The 19985-nt window shown below is 39.6% G+C and overlaps 1 protein-coding gene across 2 annotated transcripts in view; it reads right to left on the bottom strand.

Annotated features, from left to right (window-relative positions):
* The window catches only part of THSD4 (thrombospondin type 1 domain containing 4), a 320405-nt gene that overhangs the window by 222766 nt on the left and 77654 nt on the right, over positions 1 to 19985 (bottom strand). For both annotated transcript variants that reach the window (XM_080396118.1, XM_080396119.1), the window contains one exon: positions 19781 to 19883. In XM_080396118.1, coding sequence (XP_080252244.1) covers positions 19781 to 19883 — 103 coding nt within the window. The remainder of the gene's footprint in view (positions 1 to 19780; positions 19884 to 19985) is intronic.

Here is a 19985-nt window from a genome sequence, read left to right as displayed (position 1 = left end):
ATGGTGCTGTAGAGGATAGCTGTAACAGAAAGGGGAGGTATAGCTCTGGCATGCACTACCATATCAGTCTTGCTAATACGATTAGAAACAGCTGTGACAACAAATGATTATAGAGATTTTAAGCTGTGGTGTAGATCTGTGTATCAGTCGCCAATATATGCAAATCCTCAGGTCATCGAATTTGCATTGCGACTGATGCCCATGCTAACTAGATTAGACTATTACAAATATAGAAACAGATGCTGCCTTCACTGCACCTTCCAAATGCAATATTCAGCAGAAACTGTGATCGATACCCAATATAAACAGGTGCTTTGGTCAATAGAAAGTCAACGTACACATAAATGCAATAAATATTTCAATAAGCAATTATGCAATCAATACTTACTGAAATACTTTGTTAATTATTGCAACATTGCAGTGATTTATTAAAATAATTCAGTATTTTAAATGCTGCAATAAATATCTTAATATGTATTGCAGCATATTTTTGTACATCATAAACTGATTAACATATGTATATGATATGAGCTACACATATATTGAGCATTTACTTCATATATATAACACCACACAAGCCTGCACACACAAAGTTCATCAATTAAATGGTGGGGGTGGATTTATCAGTGCATAAATAAGATAAGACTTATTGCTGTTAGGCTTAGCCACACAGTTTTAAAATTTGTTTGTGCATAGTTCACCGAACTAAAAAACATATTTCAGTGCCGATTACTGTAACTGTTTATTTTTGTCTCTTTGTAAACATTCATGCCAGGAAAATTAAACTCAGATAAATGGATTATCCATTCACCAGAATGGATATCAGCATGTAAGAAGAAAAGCAAAAGCTTATTTGTGCCAACGGTTTTGTCAGCAAGAGTTTGCATGCATTGGGCAGTATTCATAGGACTTGTAAACTCAGATAGCTAGCCTGATTTTTAATTTAAAAATACTTTTTAAGTCTTCAACCATATTTTTTGTTATGATTTTGATTACTAAAAGCTGCTACAACTGAATTGTCCATTATTCAGCTTGGGTTGGTAAACTCTCAGGCATGGTAAAGGTCCTGATTTTTCCACGCCATTTACGTGGAGCTGAATTTTGCAGGTCTCCAGTGCTAACCCGCTGCTCCTATTATTTCATTTGGAAACCAACAACATGCGTTGTCCTTCAGAACTTCAGTAATTTCTGTTGACTGGGGCAGCAGTGGTAAAAATACAGAATTAGTGTTACTATGGGATGAGCCAGAGCTGACTTCATAGAGTAGTGTGCACTAGGAAAAGGGCCAAAAGTTATCCCGTATGAAAAAGATCACTCCGATCCCTAAAATTTCCTCAATGATAATGCTAAATGTTAACTGGATATTTAAATTTTACTCGAGGTTGTCCAGTAAGAGCAGGCACACTTTCACGTATGTGGGGCTGATGCTGAGCATGTTTACCGATGAACTCTCCATGTGTTACAGTATGCTGCACATGGACAATATTTTAAAACTGAAGACAAAGTACTAATACTTTATACAGCTGGGGTTTGTTCTCCTTATAACATTTGATAAGAAGTGTTATCTTTTGCTACAGAATTTTTTGAACCAGATGGTAGTGAAATGCACTAGAGCTGGGCTGTACAGACACATGGGAAGCTGTGGCCCTGCCTCATTTCCCTCTGGCAGCGAGAACACATTGCAGTGTTAGCTCCAGGACGTGCCTTTGGGTTTGAAATGCAGAAGACTAAGGGACTGTCAGTATAGAAGGATAAGTAAGAGACAACTAGGACAGAAGAAATTCAGTATACCAAGCAGAAAGTAATCCATACTGCTATCCAGTAACAGCTCTAATCATGGTGCTAGAAAACCCAACACCGAAAGCTTATAAACAGTCACCAGAGAAAGCCAAATTTTTGAAAGTGTTAAACCCAGATTTTCCTTTCATAAACTATGAAAGAAATGATCTGACTTTCCTTCCAACTATTTTTAAGCTAAATATATACAGTACAAGTAACAATCAGACAATGCATAAACACCTGAAAATACTTAAGAAAGGATTAAGGCTGTTCAGTGAAGTTGATACAAGTTTCAGAAGAGGTAAGATCAAAATAAAACCCCCAAACCCAAGCCCAGAGCCTAACTAATTAAAAAACCAAACACCTGACAGTAGATTATTAAATAATGGAAAATTCTCCCAAGGAGAATTAAGACCATTTAAACTCAGAAAATAAAGTCCTAAATATATAATAAAGCAGAGGGTGGATAAATTAAACTAATCGGCACATCTTTTTTGACTCTTTTTCTTAACCTCCTGTATGCCAATGGAGATAAAATTAAGGTTTATTCTTTGTGTTTGCTGCTGAAATTCAGATTTGATCAATGGACAAGCACCAGGAATCATGTTTTCTTACATGCTTTTCAAACTCCATGGCACAAATGCTTCTGTGGCAGGCAACTGCTGCCCCGCAGCAGCAGCTCACTCAGCAGATCATTTTCTCAGACATGCTATGCATGACCTAAGGAGAAAAAAGGATGCAAAAAGCACGCACCTTTTCTGACCTTCTTTTAACTGTCACAGCCAATACTGCCTCTAGCTGACCAAGTAAAAGCCACCACTTTGCTGAATCAAATTCCGCCACTTACGCCACGATTGAATTTGCCAGTCTGTTTGTAGAGGGTGTACGTAATCAAGCTGTATAAAAAGCGAGGGATAAGAAAATGGCTGGTATTTTTGCTTTCCTATGACATTTTCTGGACTGATATATATATATATGTAAAAGGAATTTTCTTGAGTTGCTCTGGATCCTCTGACTCTCAGATCTGGTTATATTTTTCAAACCTGTACTTAAGAGTAGTCCTTATGTATCTTCTTATAGTAAAATTAAAGATCACGGGGCAGACCCTCAACTAGTAGAATCTGCAATTGCACCATCGTGTTAGAACAACATAGAATCTCTGAGGGTCTGCCATACCAAGCATAAAGAGTTTACTTTCTCTTCCTTATGCAGTATCATTAATCAATGCAAATTACCCAGACTGAATAGTACTTTATACTATCAACCATACGATCAGCACTATTAACCAAAACGTAAAGAGCACAATACCCCAAAATAAACAGCAACATGTTTACTTCAGCGGGATGCCTAAACTCAAATTTCTGATGCAATTCAGCTCAAAAGCTTTTCTTGCTTAAACTAGTTTTGCAAAAGAGCACTGCATCAGTTAAACAGAGGGCCACTTCACTGACAGAAGACCTTCTGGGCATCTAACAAAGCAAAGCATGTTTTCCAGGGTCTAAAATTACATGTGTTACAAATGCAGTACTTAAAGGAGGAAAATCTGGGGGAACAAGCCAGGAAATACTGCAAGAGAATTGGTGGAGCTGACCCTACAATGCCAGTTTAAATTGCTTTTAAGGGAAAAAGAGAAACTATGCCAAACAACACATTGAATTACTCCCACATTATTTTACAAGTGCTTTAGAAGATGATGGTTGTTAAAAAGTAACCTCAACTGAAATGCATCCAACGCCTGAAAAACAAACTAGTGGCTTGTTTCCTCTTCTTGTGGTGCCCATTTAATCAGTTCAGAATCAGGCTGCTCTTTTCAAATAATTTGGCCATGTGCAAGAACCTCTTGGAAATGACTGAAGCTCAGGAATACAGTAACTAATGTCTATCTAATTATCTGTCACTGTGGCATTGAAACATCTGTAACCTTGCTCTGAGCTGCTTCTGCCCAAAAGACAACCCACACACAGAACCTCATGGAAGAAGATCCCCTCAAAACTCAGAAATCTATGCTAAGGGCATAAGGAGAAAAACCCTTCCGTTTCTTATTGTTCTTTCCTCTTTCTGTGGCGCAGCAGAAGTTGCAAATCACAGTGAATTCAAAGGTAAAGTTCCAAATACCAATTTTTATTCCAGCATTTCTTCTTAACCTCAGATTCAAAGATTTATGGCTAGGACATCCCCCAAAGGTCCAGCGTGATCACTTCATCCTGCCATCTGCATAGCACAGGTTGAACAGGTGAAACCCTTAGGGTACCTGTTTTTCTGTACAAACTATGATGTATTTTTCAGAACAAAAGTAATTTGACTCTTGACACCCTAATTAATGCCACTAGTTAAACACTTGCAGTTGAAGAACAATGAAACTAAAAGTTTTTTTCTCCTTATGCCCGTAACACACAGCCAGGAACTGTTACAGCTGGTTTTAACTAGACCAGACCAACAGGGCTGACTCCAACAGATCCGTACCGAACCGTATCCCGCTCGACCTGACTGCTCACACCTGCGTGGCACAGCGGTGTGGTGTTACCAAACACTCCTGTCGGTGCACCCAGGCTTCCCAGAAGGAAAACAATACCCGTATCTTCATACTGTATCACATTACTTCACCTGATAATAGTTACTGTGATATGAAAACACAGTGGGGTTTGTTTCTGTTCTGCTTTTGGGGATTTTAAGCAGCCAGGGCAACAATTCCTTGCAATTACCATGTGTTTGTAGATTGCTTTGAAAAGTTCTGTCTTCTTTTGTCTCCATGCACATTTTTATCTAATTTTAACTTTTCTATGTAAACGAACTCATCATGCCCAGAAGTAGTTTAATGTTTCCATGACAGAATTTCATAATGAAGACCTGACATTTCTCAGACTTACTGGCACAGTTAAAACTTAATGGAAAAAATCAACTTTTGAAATGAGATATTTCAACATTTTCCAATCTCACAGTGCTAAGAATGCAGGTATCTCCCAGGGAATCTTGTGCTTTCGAAGTAAAGCAGAATGCCCTAGCCCACAATTTGTTAATATATCTCCCAAATTGCATCAGTAAAACACTTTTTTTTATAATCATTATACAACTCTGGAGCAGCTTAAAGTCTGTCTTCAACCTCCTAATATCAAAATACAGAAGATACAAGAGTGCATTTCACTTTCAATGCAGTCATGGATATTGAGAGGCAAGAGGGAAAATTACAATACACAAAAGTGGAACAGTTCCTTCAAGATTTTTTCTTAATTCCTTATAGATTACTATTTTGTCATGTTTGACTCACTAAAGCAATTATGCATTAGCAATATATGTAAAAGCAGAAGAAACTGAATTCACGTGAAGGTTTCACCAAGTGCAAGTGGTAGATGATAACCAGGTAACTCTTCAGCCCTGTAAGCAAGATCACTGACAACAATCTGCAAGAGCTGGCCTGAAGCTTCCTCTTGCACAAGGGCTCAGACAGACCCCGTGGGTCATTCTGCAGCAGCCCATCAGGAGGATCCCACCCCCGATTCACCTAGCCCCCTGCTCCCAGCCTCTGATCCCACAGCCACCCCACAAGAGGCAGACGTGTGTCCCCAGCCCCCCAGCTCCCCACTGAATGTGACAGGTCCAAACTACCTGTATTAAATCAGAACTGTAAACTTCCCTGCTGCGTTAATGACTACAGCAGGCAGCTAACAGCAGCAGCACCTAAGGAGCCAGCCAGCACGCACATTCACTTCTGCCATCCCAGGTCCCAGTCCCATTGCTGGAAGCAGTTACCTTCAGCAAAGTCCTGAGCAGATAAGACATCAGACAGAGCCTGTCTGTCAGACCCTCACTGGGGAGCTCGGGCAGATGAAATTCCTTGCAGTGCTCCCTCCTTGCCTGGTCCATCCAACGTTCCTGCTTGCCTCTCTGAAATCAAGAAGCTTTTACAGTTGTGCTTTCTTAAGGCATTTTGCTGATTATTAAGATTCTTCAGGGTTAAAATCCTGCTTTTTTTTGAAAGCAAGTTCAAGGTGTGACTGACTGAACCTTAAAAAATTTGGAATCAAAGTAATAACAACAAACCCAGCAACAAAAACATACAAACAGAAGGCACTGGTCACTGTCACACAATGGTATGGTATAGTGCATTGCTATTCAAAGAAGACATAAGTCTTCACTTGGCTCTTGCACAACAAGTTCATTGGGTATTGATACTTTCGGTACCTGCACTTAAGGACGTGATTTATATATTGTATTTTCAATGTATTTCTCAGTCTGGTTACAAACACAGTGGACTCATTCAACTGACATTTTTCCCATTGTTTCAAAAAATTAAATTTCATGAAAACTGAAATCTTCCCTCGGAATATGTTGCTTTTGCTGAAAATGGACAGAGGGAAGTCAAAATCATTTCCACCTCCCTGTTTCACTTCAATGCTGAAACACTTTATTTCACTGAAATTTAAAAAAGAAAATTAAATGCTAGTAATATTACAACCATACATGTATTTTCAAGCCTTGACAATACCGACCCCACATACTTGAATACTTAAAAAATGTTTTGTATTCCTGGAACATTTTCCCATTTTCGGTTTTTGTTCACACTTGGAATGCAAACAAGTAGTCAAAATGTTAACATCACAACAACACAAAGGGAGCATTTTGCTCAGACACACAGAGCAGAAACTGATGTCATCCCAGAGCAGACAATTAACACGTATCATTGCAACTCACGCCGAAGTTTACACACACATTGACCTGTTGTTTGTTTACAGATGCTTTAGCTCTTGTCAGTGACGCTAGATCACCTTATATGCATTACAGAAAGCCCTTGAGTTATAAAAAGAGCATTTTAAACCAAGTTTCAGAGTCAGGACCTGGACACACAAAGATTAACTAACTTCCTCACTGCCAGATAGGAGATGCGTGCAATGCAAGCCAGCACTCTGGTTCTGCATCCCACCCCTCCTCGGAATACCCATCGCAGCGCCATCAGCCACAGCTACCTGAGCGCAAGGCACACAGCACTACTCTGCCTTGCACCAGATCTCCGCTCGGTGTGTTATTTATCATTTTATTACTTCAGTTGATCAAAATAATGGACTAGATGTTGACTTTTTAGCTGTTTTGGCAGCCTTGTTGGAGGAACTTGAAATTATTAAGCAGATGTTCTGCGACATAACTGGGGGCTTGTTTTGCTCTAATGAGATACAGTATTTGTTACAATGAAGGAAATTGCTTGCGGATTTGCTATAATGCATTTTACATACACTGGGTTACATTTATATTGGAGTAATGAAAAAAAATACAGTAAAAGTCTATATTACTTTTCAGATCTGATGATGTCACCAGACTCATATTATTATATTTGAAAAAAAGATCAGGCTCAACATTTTGAGGTCTGTTTCTGGTTTTATACTTGATATCCACCTCAGTGGTGTAATGGATCCAAACAGTTAGCTCTTTGTGATCTCTCTCCAGAGAGATCACCGTACCATTTCAGCAGAACCAACCATGGTGAGCTGCACCTCAGTATTTTTAGGCCTCTGACCAAAATCATTCAGAAGCAGATCTCCTCTCTTTGCAGATATACGAGCAAATTTAATGCACAGTTTCTCTGGCTCTTTCAAACTTAATTTTAGATTTGTGGTGTTTGGATTTGAATTCAGAGTTATACAGTGCAATATGGAAAGCAAATTAACAAATTCACAAGTCGACTCTGTGGACAAATGCCAGAGATTTGTATCTATCTGGGTGTAAGAGGGAGGGCCAATCCAGAAAAATATTAGCAAGAATTGTCTCTCCTTTGTAAAAGACCTCAAATGTGGCTTAGATATTTATTATGCGCCGTGCTTATAAAACTTCCAAGATGTCTAATGGAAACAGAGCACAATAGAAGCCAGTTCTGCTTTTCATTTTATATGCTACCACTGGGAATCTCTTTCTTCTGATGTTCATCCATATTATAAGCTTTCCTCTCACAGTGGGTAAGATTTTCCTTGCTTTGAAAATAGTAATTCATCATAACAAGAAGGAATACCGAGTGTATATAAATGCCAGTCCAACTACTTATGCTGGCTAAACTGGCAAAATCTTTTTAATTCCCTTTGCAACACTCAGCACTACCAAAAACCTCCATTAAAAACATTAACAGAATATTCCAGAAACACAGGAATGCCTACATTTAAATCATAATGTGCAGCGCAGGCACCCATGTTCATATTAATATGTAACCACATTTTTCTAGCGAACTGTTACATCAATGAGTTGTAAACTCTGTGCTCCTTTGAAATAGTGGGAGATGAAGTTGGAAATTGTCACTCTGAGGGCTTTTAAAGGAATGCCACATTAAAAAATAGGCTATAATACTTAATCCTTATGAACCCTCTGTAGCAGTCTATCTTTATAACCTCCCATCCCTCTCTCCCTCTTAAAAGCCTCGCACACTGGAACCAGAACTTGTGGATCTACCTTTTCAGAATACGTGGGTGTTAATTTCCAAAATCTGCACAACGCCATAGAAATTACGGTAAGAAAATAGAATTTTGCACCTAAATATTCCAGAAAGTGAAAGTGCAAGTTCTACTTCTGAGAGTGTGCATAAGCAATTTCTGAGTACACAAATGGAGGCTGCAAACATAAATGTTTAGATTCACAACTGACTCCCTCTGAAGTTAATGTTATCTTTCCTTTTGTATCAGCTGATACTGGAACAGGCTCAAAATGAACAAACCATAAATGAAAAGTATCTTAATATGTAATTTTTTCAACATAATGAAAAATACTTGGAAGAAATCAGTCTCCAAAAGTACATGGGAAGGAGCCTGTATTTACTAGGACCCCTTTTGTAGCTCATTTCTCCAAGAGTTACTTCAGTGTTCGGAGGTTTTTTGAACTAGGAATGCATATACTGTTTTGATTTTTTAGGAGAACTGTTCATACTTAAAAGGTTCAGAAGCAGAATAAATGTTTCATCTAGAGGCCACAATTTTAATTGCTCAGGAACACATACAGTAAAACAAAAGACAGAGACTTTCTGGGGAGCAGTGAAGAAATTTGGAAGTAATTTGGTGTCTGAATGGTCCTAAAACCCCTTCTTCGCATACTTGTAATTCTTCACAGAATGAAAGAAAACTCCAAATCCCATGTTTACGTGCCGCTGCTTTCCGAGTCCCTGCCTGTACACTCACCCTACAGAACCAAGCACGGACTCAGCAAAAGATCCTTGAGCCTCTGAACAGAGTAGGTACCACAGGTGAGCTTCTTGAACCAAGTCATTGTTTATCGAAGAAATTGAAAACTTCTAGTGAGGTCCTGAGTCTGCATGGAACGAGGTACATACCAATTCTCCGAATACACAGAAATCTGGATATCATCAGCCTGCAAAGTTTTGCAAGATCAGACCTCGGTTCTGTTCACTTTTTTAGTTACATGGTGAATTTTCTTCTAAATGACATCACCCAAACTGAAGTGAATGGAGAAAACTCCCACTAGCCTCAACCTTTCTTGGACCATTAGGACCTATAAAAATTTGTATTTATATTGTCTTCCTTTAACTACAGCAGCAAGCCGCCTGGGAGCTCCGCAGCCTGCTACACATGCAGCACCACACTAGGACCATCCCTGTTGACCGGAGCAGATAAACATGAAAGCTTTTTTGAAATCAAACACATGGAAAATATTATGAAACTATTTAATCTTTTGAAATGCGTAACTGAATCAACAAAAAATATAACCACACATAAATTGAGGCAAAGAGAGTAATTTTAAAAGTCTAAGACAGCTTGGTAAGTATTTTTTAGTAGGGAGCCTCTTTTCTACTTAACCACACTCACTTTATCTATTTTCTCCCTATGTCTCATCGGTCGTTTCTTTTTAAACATGAAAAGAATATTCACCAGGCATTTTCCAATTTTGCCTTCAAGGTTAACCGACCCAACACTGCACAGAAGAAAGTATTTAAAATAAAGAATATATACTTGATATTAAAAAAAAATGTACAAGAAAAGTGTTGAATAAATACTCCATACATTTAACAACAAAGATGGAACACTTGTTGATAATCCTTTGCTTGTTTCCTCATTTATTGAATAGTCCCCGAAGTTAACGTATAACATGTTAAAATGACTGCACACTCTTGACCTTGCAGCTTTATTTCATTCTCCAGACTGTTCCCATGGATCTGGGTGACACGGGAGGATCATGGGGTTTGTGCAAGAAGTGCACACCTGCACAATGCTGAGCGCCCTATGTTTTCCCCTGTTCTAGTGCATTATACTACAAGAAATGGTTGTGCAAATCTGCATGACAAGGACTGCTAGGACTACAACCATAAAACTTATAAAAAATAGTTTCCTTGTAAAGCCGTAAGATACACCTGTTCAGAGCATCTGAGCCTGTTTGTCCACTATAAAAGGAGTATGCCACTAGAAAGAACATATTTAGAAGAATTCAGACTAAGATTCATTTTTTGTATCGCAAAAGAGGTGTGGGAATAAGGACAGGATACCCTCTTTACACTAGTGTTTTGCTATAAAGAAGCCAAGGGAAGGGAAAGACTTTGATCCAACGGCACAGGCAAATTTTTTGAGTGATATTTTGGCTCTGAAGCTTAATGGAGGACTTTTCCCACAGATGACAGGAGTAAAAAAATTACAATACCATCTTGAAAAAGACTAAAGCATCCCAAAGCACTTACTCTAGATCTGCACTTACACTTCAGTTCAAGTCATGAGCGTCTCCATTTGCACAGCGTTTCTGAGAGATGCTTGCACAGCGTCAGGTAATCTGTTGATGCTGCAGACACGAATCCTCACCTGAACCCACAGAGGTCTCGCTATTGATAGCAAGCGGAGGGAGTAAATACAAATTGTATCAGAGCAGGCTTAACAGGATCTATACCACTCATTTCCACACGTGCTTTGTAAAAATCAAACCTTGCTTCTACATTCTATTCTAGCCTAACAATCTTCATTACCACACAACCTGGATACAATTCTGTTTCTAAATCTGAGCTTGAAAGCCACAATGTCTGTCCCTAACTTTCTGCTCCCACCAAGGGAACTAGAAGCATGCTTTGAAATGAGGGCAAAATTCTTCCTGAGGTGTTTATACAACTCACAATTAATGCAACTAGGCAGACCAGGTACTCTAAAACACAGCAGTAAATATTGGTCACCTGGATACAGAAGATGCCTCTTCTACAGCGAAGCTAGGCTACGTTGATCTAAACCCTGTAAGATTAGGACAGATATGGCATGCCAGCCCACCTCCTTTCTCTCACTTTTCTGCCTTCTTAAAAATACATTCTGTTTACATGGTTTAACGTTCAAGTCCACTTTGAAGTATACCGAGTTTACTGCTGAATGATAACTTTCGATGGATGTTACTTCCCATTTTCCTAAAGGCACCAACAACCCTTCCCAATTCTTGAGGCTCATCCAGGTGTCCATCTATAAACACCCAGATCTTCTTGCTCTCATCCCTCTTAAACCATTTCCCCCTCCAAACAGCAAGAAAAAAGGTGGAGAAATTAAGGTATGCACAATGAACTAGGAACACAACAACACGTGGTGTGTGAGACCTTTTACAGGGAAACAGGTGACTTCATACATCAGAGTATGGTCCCTGCTTAAAATTAAAGTTAAAAATATGTTTGCATTATTATTTGAATTGTAACAAACCACAGAATCCCAGGTAAAAGCCAGGCTCTGATACAGTTAAGCTTCTTACAAATGCAAATCAAGACCTGTATTACTAAAATTATAGAGGAAGAATAACTATAAAAGTTAAGTTGCCATGAGGAAGCATTAGGTTTCCATATATGTAAGTATCTAAGCGTATTTTTTTATTAAAGCTTTCTATAGAAGTAGTTACATATTTCAGTAATACACAGGATATTTACAATTTCCAGGTCAAGCTCAACACAACAGATGTTCAGGAAGCAGATTTATTGATGAAGTCAAAGAAATGCCTCAGATACTTTAGCACAGCCATACTTTTAAAACTTTGCAAACTTCCATCTGTTTTCTCTTGTGATCCATTCACAAATCGGGAAGAAATAAAGGGGGGGGGCAAGAAAAGGGACATAGTATAAATGAACTTCCTGTTCTACTGCATTTGAATAAAATCTAGTCTCATAAGTGAGCAACATTACAAAGAGATTTTGGTTAACAATAAAACAGAATTTTCAGTAATGTGTGAAAAATGGATACTTCACCGTCTTGGATAGGATTTCCAATGAGTCTAGAGGAAATCAGAGCTCATATTTCATCAGAATTCAAGAGGAATTGTATGCCTATAGTGCTTAAGCTCCTGTCAATAATTTCAGCTATATGCTTCAGGATGTCTTGTCTTAAACTAATCTGCTACTAGCTTATCGTTCAGTTTAATGTTACTTACTTTCATGTGTCAACTCATGCAGTAGTTGAAGACCTGAAGCCATCAATTCTCATAAAATACAAAACAGGATAAAGTTTTCACCAGATTTTTCAGAATTTATTTCCTAAATCTCAAATCATGCTAGATTATAACACTGAGGAAAAGTTCATGTGAAATGCACATGTGAACAGTGTTTAGATGGGAATTATATCAGAGTTGTTTAACGTGTTTTAATTGATAGACATAGACTTGGACTTTTGCTTTTCAGGAGGGAACTGAGACCAGCTCCTGGGTTTTTTCTACACCCGTACTACAAACAAGGAAAAAAATCAGGTGGTAATAATCCCTTTGGGTTTTTTGTGATGAAATGTAAGAATGTCAATTCTGTTACTACCTATATTCTGTTATTACCTATCGTTAGGGGTGTGCAGTTTTGAGTCGTAGCTAATCAACAAATACAAACACTACTCATTACATTTCAAACCTCGTCAAACTCTGTCTATCACCTCTTTGATGAATCTGGCTACCGCATTTCACACAAAATAGGAATGGAAAAAAAAAAGTTACAGAAAATACAGTGCATGCAATTAAAATACAACCTTCAAGAACAACGAGCCAGAAAATGGAAGAAAAGCAATCAAGAAGATTTCTAACAGGTGGAGGGGAAAAAGAAAAAAAAAAATAAGCAGAGAAGTATGGTCTATTGTGATCAGAAATGAAGACTTCAAGCAGCTGCCTCACTGAATATAATACCTTGCAGCTGGATGAACTGGAGCACAGCTGGATTACTTCTTGATAGTGTGTATATACTCAAACATCTGTATGTTCACTAGAAGTAACTTAATTGAGAAAGTATAAATAAAACAGAAAGACTACTTCTTGTCCTTTGGGTGAAAAATATTAGGTTGCCACAGTACTGCACACAAAGCTAAGAGCACACCAGTTCAGCACAGCGTATCCTGAGCCACAGGGAACCGGCAGTTACAGATCAGGAAAGGCCAAGAGTTCATGAATGGGGACTCTGTTACCTTTGCTCCTCAAGGATTGTGCTCCTCTAGCATTCCAGGAACATACCCCAGGGCCTACCTTACCACCCTCATGCAAGGGTGAACGCTCCTAATTGCTCTAAACTGAAGTTCCACTTCCAGTTAACTGAAAAAAGATGACACAAATGTAATGTTTCTATATATATATCAAACTTTACAATGCTTCTAGAATGGTTTTATATTAAGACGTCATGAAATCCAACAATGGTCACTGAATGAATGCTTGCACTAATAACATGCCACCAAAACAAGTATAATACATCCTTGGTTGGCCAGAATATTAACTGGTTTGCAATGTCATACAACACACAATAGGCCACATTTATATCTGGCCCCAAAACTTACTGTAAAATTATTGATGCGTATTTGCTAGCTGTATAGAAATAGTCACATGTAATAACAGAAAACTGACAAGCAACATCCAGAAAGCTGACAAGAGAAGTATTACTAGTCAAAATGGTGATATTCATTTAGCAGACACTCCCAAGAAGGGATGTCCTGATGTTCCCTAGTCCTGGTGGATGAATGCTGCTGATCAACCGATTGGAAAATGCTCCATAAAACATCTTACTGATGACACTTCGGAACTGAATAAATGGTTTCCTCACAAGCCGACATACCCTTGTCTAAACAAAGCCTCCCAAACCCTGAAACATCAACAAAACAGAAAAACTAGCAAAACTGGTTGTCTAGGATCTGTAGGCAGTGCCTTCGCTGCCCTGCTAACTGTGCTCCCTACAGCCACTCTCTGAAGCCAGCCCTCTCCGACTTCTGGGTACTTGATTCCAGAAGTGCATTATGCTACTTGCACCTCTCAGGATTTTTAAAAGATCAATTAGGCTTTTCTTCCATTTCATAATCACTTAAATCATATTAATCAGAACTCATTCAGTGCCTTCAGGGTCATCAAATACCAGCAGACTGGAGAAGTTTCTTAACAGCTTAACAGTGTGGCTTAAGTTAAGCCACAACAATTTGGTCTGTTACGAGAAGCTATTTTGACATTCAAAATGATTGAAATCTGCAGTTACATATCCAGAAAGAAAATAAAAAATAAAAAAATGTCGCAGCCCTGCATTAGTCTCCAGTCTCCATCCTAATACCAAAAATGAATTCAGCCTAAATCAGAAATGCCTCTTACCTGACACAAAGTATACAAGTTGTAGTATTTGCTAGACACCTGTGGAACTTACAAATTTCATTTTCTTCAGAGCTTATATTTTTCACAGCCGTAAGCTAGGAGACCTCTATGCCTAGAGGTTATCAGAAGGTATTTTAAAACAAAAGTAAACTCAGAAAGGATTTTACAGCATGTCGACAGAGATCTACCTCTACCGTGAGTTCTCTTCTGAACACAGCACAGGCTCCAGGATGGAGCACTGACACAGTCATTTTAGAGAAAGAATACCACGAAGTCCAGTGTGAAAAACCTGCCAACCACGTATCCTTACATCCACTCAAAGTTTGGGTTCTGATACATTTCAAGTAACCAGAAGCCAGGTAACACTGCCCAGCTGCCCTGCCACAAGGCCCAGCGCATGTCAGCCTCCAACTCCAGCTGATTCTGAATCCCTCGTTACGGTGCCCATCAGTCGTTAGGTTTGGTGACAACGGTAATAGGGGAGACTGGGAACCCGTTTCCCTCCCCCCCCAGAAAACACAGCAGTGACATTAGTGCCATTTCATACATTTTACTACTGCTCAGCTACAGGAATTGTTATCCCATTTGAAACCCAGCCCGAGTCCAGCCCTGCTCCAAAGAGCAATGTGGCGCACAGGCTCCGCACAACTTCTGTATCTCAGCAATCAAATAGGAAAATACAGAGATTTGTAAGAGGAAGCCAGACCTGGCAAGTGGAAGGAACCAGAGGAACTCTGCTGTGCCTTCCAGCGCTCCCCCTCGCTGCCCGAGGTCACCTGCCCGGCTCCCTGGGGATGCTGCCCTCGCCGCCCCAAGGCGGGGAGCAGAGGGAGCGCAGCCCCGCCACGCACTCCACACAGGCCTCCAGCTTCCAGCGACTATCTGCCAACAACAAACTATTTAAACAGCTTTCAAGATCTGAGCGTGGCTCTGTTCCTAGAAATTCGTCTGGCTTGATACAGTATTTGAAGCCAAAGACATCTTGACTCTGCTGAGTGAAACTAAATCATCTGTACAGCCACTGCTATGATGATCCTTCAGCCACGTCCTCATTCCCATTATTTTTTGGGGTTTTACTTTGTTAGCTAGCCTCCAACGAGCTCTAACATAAGTTACAGCTACACATGTAAAATAACACATACGTTTGAAATGGCAAGAATTCCCCCTGTCACTGCAATGCAGGTAAAGAACATGCTGCCCTGCAAACAAGCGCCTTCAGCTGGAAGGGGAGCACTGAAACTAGAGCTGGTTTTCAATAAAAACCAAAGAAAAATGTCATTTGGAGGAAATACTTGGTCAAGTCTACATTTTAGAAAACCTCCCATTAAAATTTTCCTCTAAAGTAACAAAATGAAAAAATTTCAAAAAAGAAAACAGAAAAAATTCCATGAAAAATTTGCATTTATTCTACTATAAGGGAAGGGGACAAAGCCTCGATAAATTTTAGTGGCAAATCATGCCTGGCTTTCAGTGGACCGGGCTTTGACTTGCAAAAAACTCTTTTTTTCTCTTTTTTAAGAAAGTGAAATTGTCTCTCAGGAGAAAATGCTCAAACGTTAAAGTATTTTTCTGCTTGTAAATTGCTACATTCAAAAGGAAGAAAAATGCCAACTCCCCAAAGAATACATTTCCCACTGTTTCAAGTTCTACACACCGGAGTTGCAACCACAGCTCCTCCTAGACTTCGGGGTCCTCTTCCACCTGCAAGGCAGGCAGGGGCAGCCCTTGCTGGTGGCCATGCAGAGCAGCTCAAGACAGGGAGGCTGAGCATCCCTGCAAGACTTGGCCTTCACAGAGGGCAGAGCACCAAGGCCAAGGCCACGCTGCGCTCCTTGCACAGTACCGCTCCTACGCTTGCCTGCCGGCCACAGGGGTAATGCTACCTGCTGTAACAGAAACCCATGGCAAGGGCTGTCAGATAAAATATCGCCTATTACAAAACCATGGCTGCCATTATCAAACAGAACAGAAAGCAAAAGGGCCTGCAGTTGACCAGGATTTTCTGCAGTCATTGATTTGAAAATACTGTATTTGACAAGTATTTTTGGATGCATGAAGACTACTCAGGTATCCTCCTGAAGATGAAGTATCAGACAGGGATTCTCCTGGAGAGGACTTTATTTCTACTTCAAACTTGCAGAGGATTTCTGGCAAAAAGATCTGTAGTTGTCTCCCTCCTCTCAAAAAATGCAGCTATTCTTCACTGAGAGGCTCCTGTGATCGGATTCCCACTGAGCTCTCTGTTTTAATGAACCAATAGGTTTTCTCCTTTCAATAGATTCTTTTCATACAGCCACCAAAACATCAAACGCTCCAGGTTATGAATTTTTCACAACTAAAAATAAAGCTAGCTGAAATAAATAGTTCAAATTAAAGAGTTCACTTATCAGAACAGTTAAAACATTTATTGCTTTTGTAGACTTAAACTTCTTTACAAGGTTTATGTTCATGTCACTGTGATATTTTCCCTTAGTCACAACTGGATCCTTCCTGTCAAATCCTGCCCTTGAAGTCATTACATGCTATTGGTTCTCCAACACAAACTAGATTTTTTTCATTAAATACTCTAAATTCATTGGGTTTATAGTCTCTTTAATACAGCTGTTTTAATAAAGACAAAAGTTTGTGTTGGAGCTGTGGCAGATAAAACAGGAGTTAGAAATGCAGCTGCACCAATCTGAACAAGGGGAAACTAAAAATATGTGTTTTTTAAAAAATAATAATAATTACACTTAATTCGCCATCAAGATAGGGCTGTAAATTATGGTTTAGCTGCCCTTATTGATCCAACGTAAACATCAGGAGCAAGCTGCGCTATGCAGGGGAGGGAAAAAAATGACTGTGGCATGTTTTAGATCCCCTGAGTCATCTTTCCTGGCACAGGGCACAGTGAGTCAAAGCTGCTGTGTAGGAAGCAAGGAGATGGAGGTGGGCTGAGCTTGTCACCATTGGCTGTCTTGTCACTAGCAGTTTGAAAAGGGACGCATCAAAGCTGTTACATCAATACAAACATAAGCCTTTGGGGCCATGTTGCAGAAGTCATGCTGTCCGCAAAACATGCCTTCAGCCATGTGCTTACTGGGGTACCGAGCTCTTTTTTCTACCTAAATGCATGGTACAAAGTGCCAAAGCTGTACAGCTCTGAAACTTCCTTTTGGGCAACTTCACAATGCCAAACATGACTTTAATTAAAAGCATAATATATACTGAACGTTCATAATTTAAGATAAAGAGATACAGCTCTGCAAGTATTTACTATACCCACAACAGATAAAACTAGGGCTGAGACATGACTACATGAGACACAAACATCATTCAGTCAACTGGGAGTTAGATATGAACCTGCCTGAGTCTGCACTGACTCACGTTGAGCTGTAAAAATAAGTAACATCAATTGTGGATCAAAGCTGCTCATCTAAAGGTACTACAGAAAGCATGCTAGCATGATAAGCACCCTGGAAATGTCCATTTCTGGGTACAGGAAAAAGGAACTTCACACACATGCAATACTCCTTAAGTCACCTGAAAAATGAACGAACAAGGACTGCTGGTATCTCCTTCAGCCCCTCTTCGGGAGGGTCTTTACTGTTCCAAAATAAGCACTTTGCCTTTGTGCAATGAAGCAAGGCACTGAACCCCGAAAGCTGGCTCAGATAGAGCTGTTCACACCGTGCAGCCCAACAAGGGGTTCCCTCAGTCCCCCCAAGCAATGCAGCGACAGCAGCACGTGCCGGCTGCCAGCTGGCACACCCAGCTGCAGCCCTGTGCAGATGCACTTTTCACTGCTTTCAGTTCAAAAATTACTGTTGGGCTCTATACCACAGGATAGGCATGACCTCAGTTTATTAACAATGAAAAATCACCAGTAGCTATCACCGTTTTCTCCTTCTAAACCCATTAGGATGAAGGGAGGGGGAATAAAAATAGGACAACCAGGAGGAATCCATCCATCATGAAAGAAACTTTCCCATTCATTTTCCAAACCTCTTGTTTTGCCTCCCTTTTGGAGTTGGGAAGGCAACAGCACAACGAGTTAAAGACCGAAGGGAAGGAAAGCAAAACATACACAGAGCACTCATTGTGCCAGAGCAGGTCACCGATACTGAAGATCCGCACAATCAGGTAAATCTTACCTCTAAACAAATTTTAGGATGTACAGAGGCAGGGCATTGCTATAAAGATAAATCATAGTACACTGCAGCCTTTATTTGAAATGAAGTCTTCTGGCAAAGAGAAATCCTTGCAAACACTGACTATAAGACCCTAAAAGCCATGGCATAAAGTAGTGTGTGCCATTCTGTTATACATAGCTACTTACATAGAAGGCAATAAAAGCCACCATATTCAAGTGACAGTTTAAAAATACAGGTAAATTCTATTCTACTTTGTTCTTCTCAAATCTAGAAAGGTTAAGCAGATGGGCCTCCATCCTGAATTTTGACATTTTAAGGTGAGACTGTGCCTCCATTTGGAGGGGAGACATTGCACAGAACGTGGTACAGAGCACACAGCCTGTAGGTAGAGTCTGTTGTAACAAAGTCATCGTTGTACTCTCCAACTAATAATTCACAACTGAGAGAATGGCCTCGGAATAATAAAGACAGCTAGTCCACAGTACGCGTACCTGTTTCTCTGTGCATAAATCCTCCTTGGTCTTTGAAATGTTGTGGAAAACAACTTTAAAATGTTAATTTCAAAAATAAGAAATGAACTAAATCCCTCTGAATCCAGAGACATATTTGAAGAATAAATCATCTACCTCATAAATAATCACAAATCTCAGCGGAGGTGGGCCCAGCTCTTGTTTAAAGAGACACAAACAAAATATATAACTATTTCACAATACATGTTTCTGAAGAAATATTGTAACCCCCAACTGACTGAGATTTTATCCTCCAAGGATTAGGACTTTCAAGGGGTGGCAGACCACAACTAGAGCTACTGCTGCTGCTTTGTGCTCCTGGACAAACAGTTCAACATGCAGTTGGGGAAGTCCATAGCACAGGTTATCACCATCCCAACTGTCAAACATCCCATTAGAAAATACAGATTAGACAGCCAGAGAGTCCTGAAATGAATGCATAAGGACCATGAGTCACAGACTAAAATGACATTAAAAAAAATATAAAATATCTAGCCTCATTACTGAAGTGGAGCCATATTGAGCCTTCGTCATCAAATTAAGTATGTAAGAAGACAGTTGACAGTATAGTAACTGAAATATTGTTGCAACACTATATAAAGCAAATGGTATACCAGTCAAAGTAGGACTTTTATGCTTTCATTCCTGTAAAACATAAAAAATATCGATGTGAGATTATCTACTTGTCTGCCCATGAATAAACGCAGCAGACAAACAGAGCAAAATGAGCAAGACTCAAACAGCAAAAGCCTGAATGCTTCCACTGGATAAAAATCACATTTGCCTTTCCAAAACACAATCCATATAATAATGCAAAACCAAGTTGTCTTCCCTTACCTTCTGCAAAAGGTTCCCATTCATAAAATCGACCCATAAATGGCTTGTTATTGTATGATGCACATTGCACCTCTCTAATATTTCTGCTGCTTTCAGGACACATCTGTTTAGATAAAAAAACCAGTCACATTATAATCAACAGCAATGTTATTATTGCTTTCTTATTAATTCCTTTTAGAACTTTAATGAAGGCATTGCCAAATTC

This window comes from Falco punctatus (genome assembly GCF_963210335.1).
Source record: "Falco punctatus genome assembly, chromosome: 7".
NCBI lineage: Eukaryota > Metazoa > Chordata > Aves > Falconiformes > Falconidae > Falco > Falco punctatus.
This window is presented reverse-complemented; position numbering and strand designations above follow the sequence as displayed.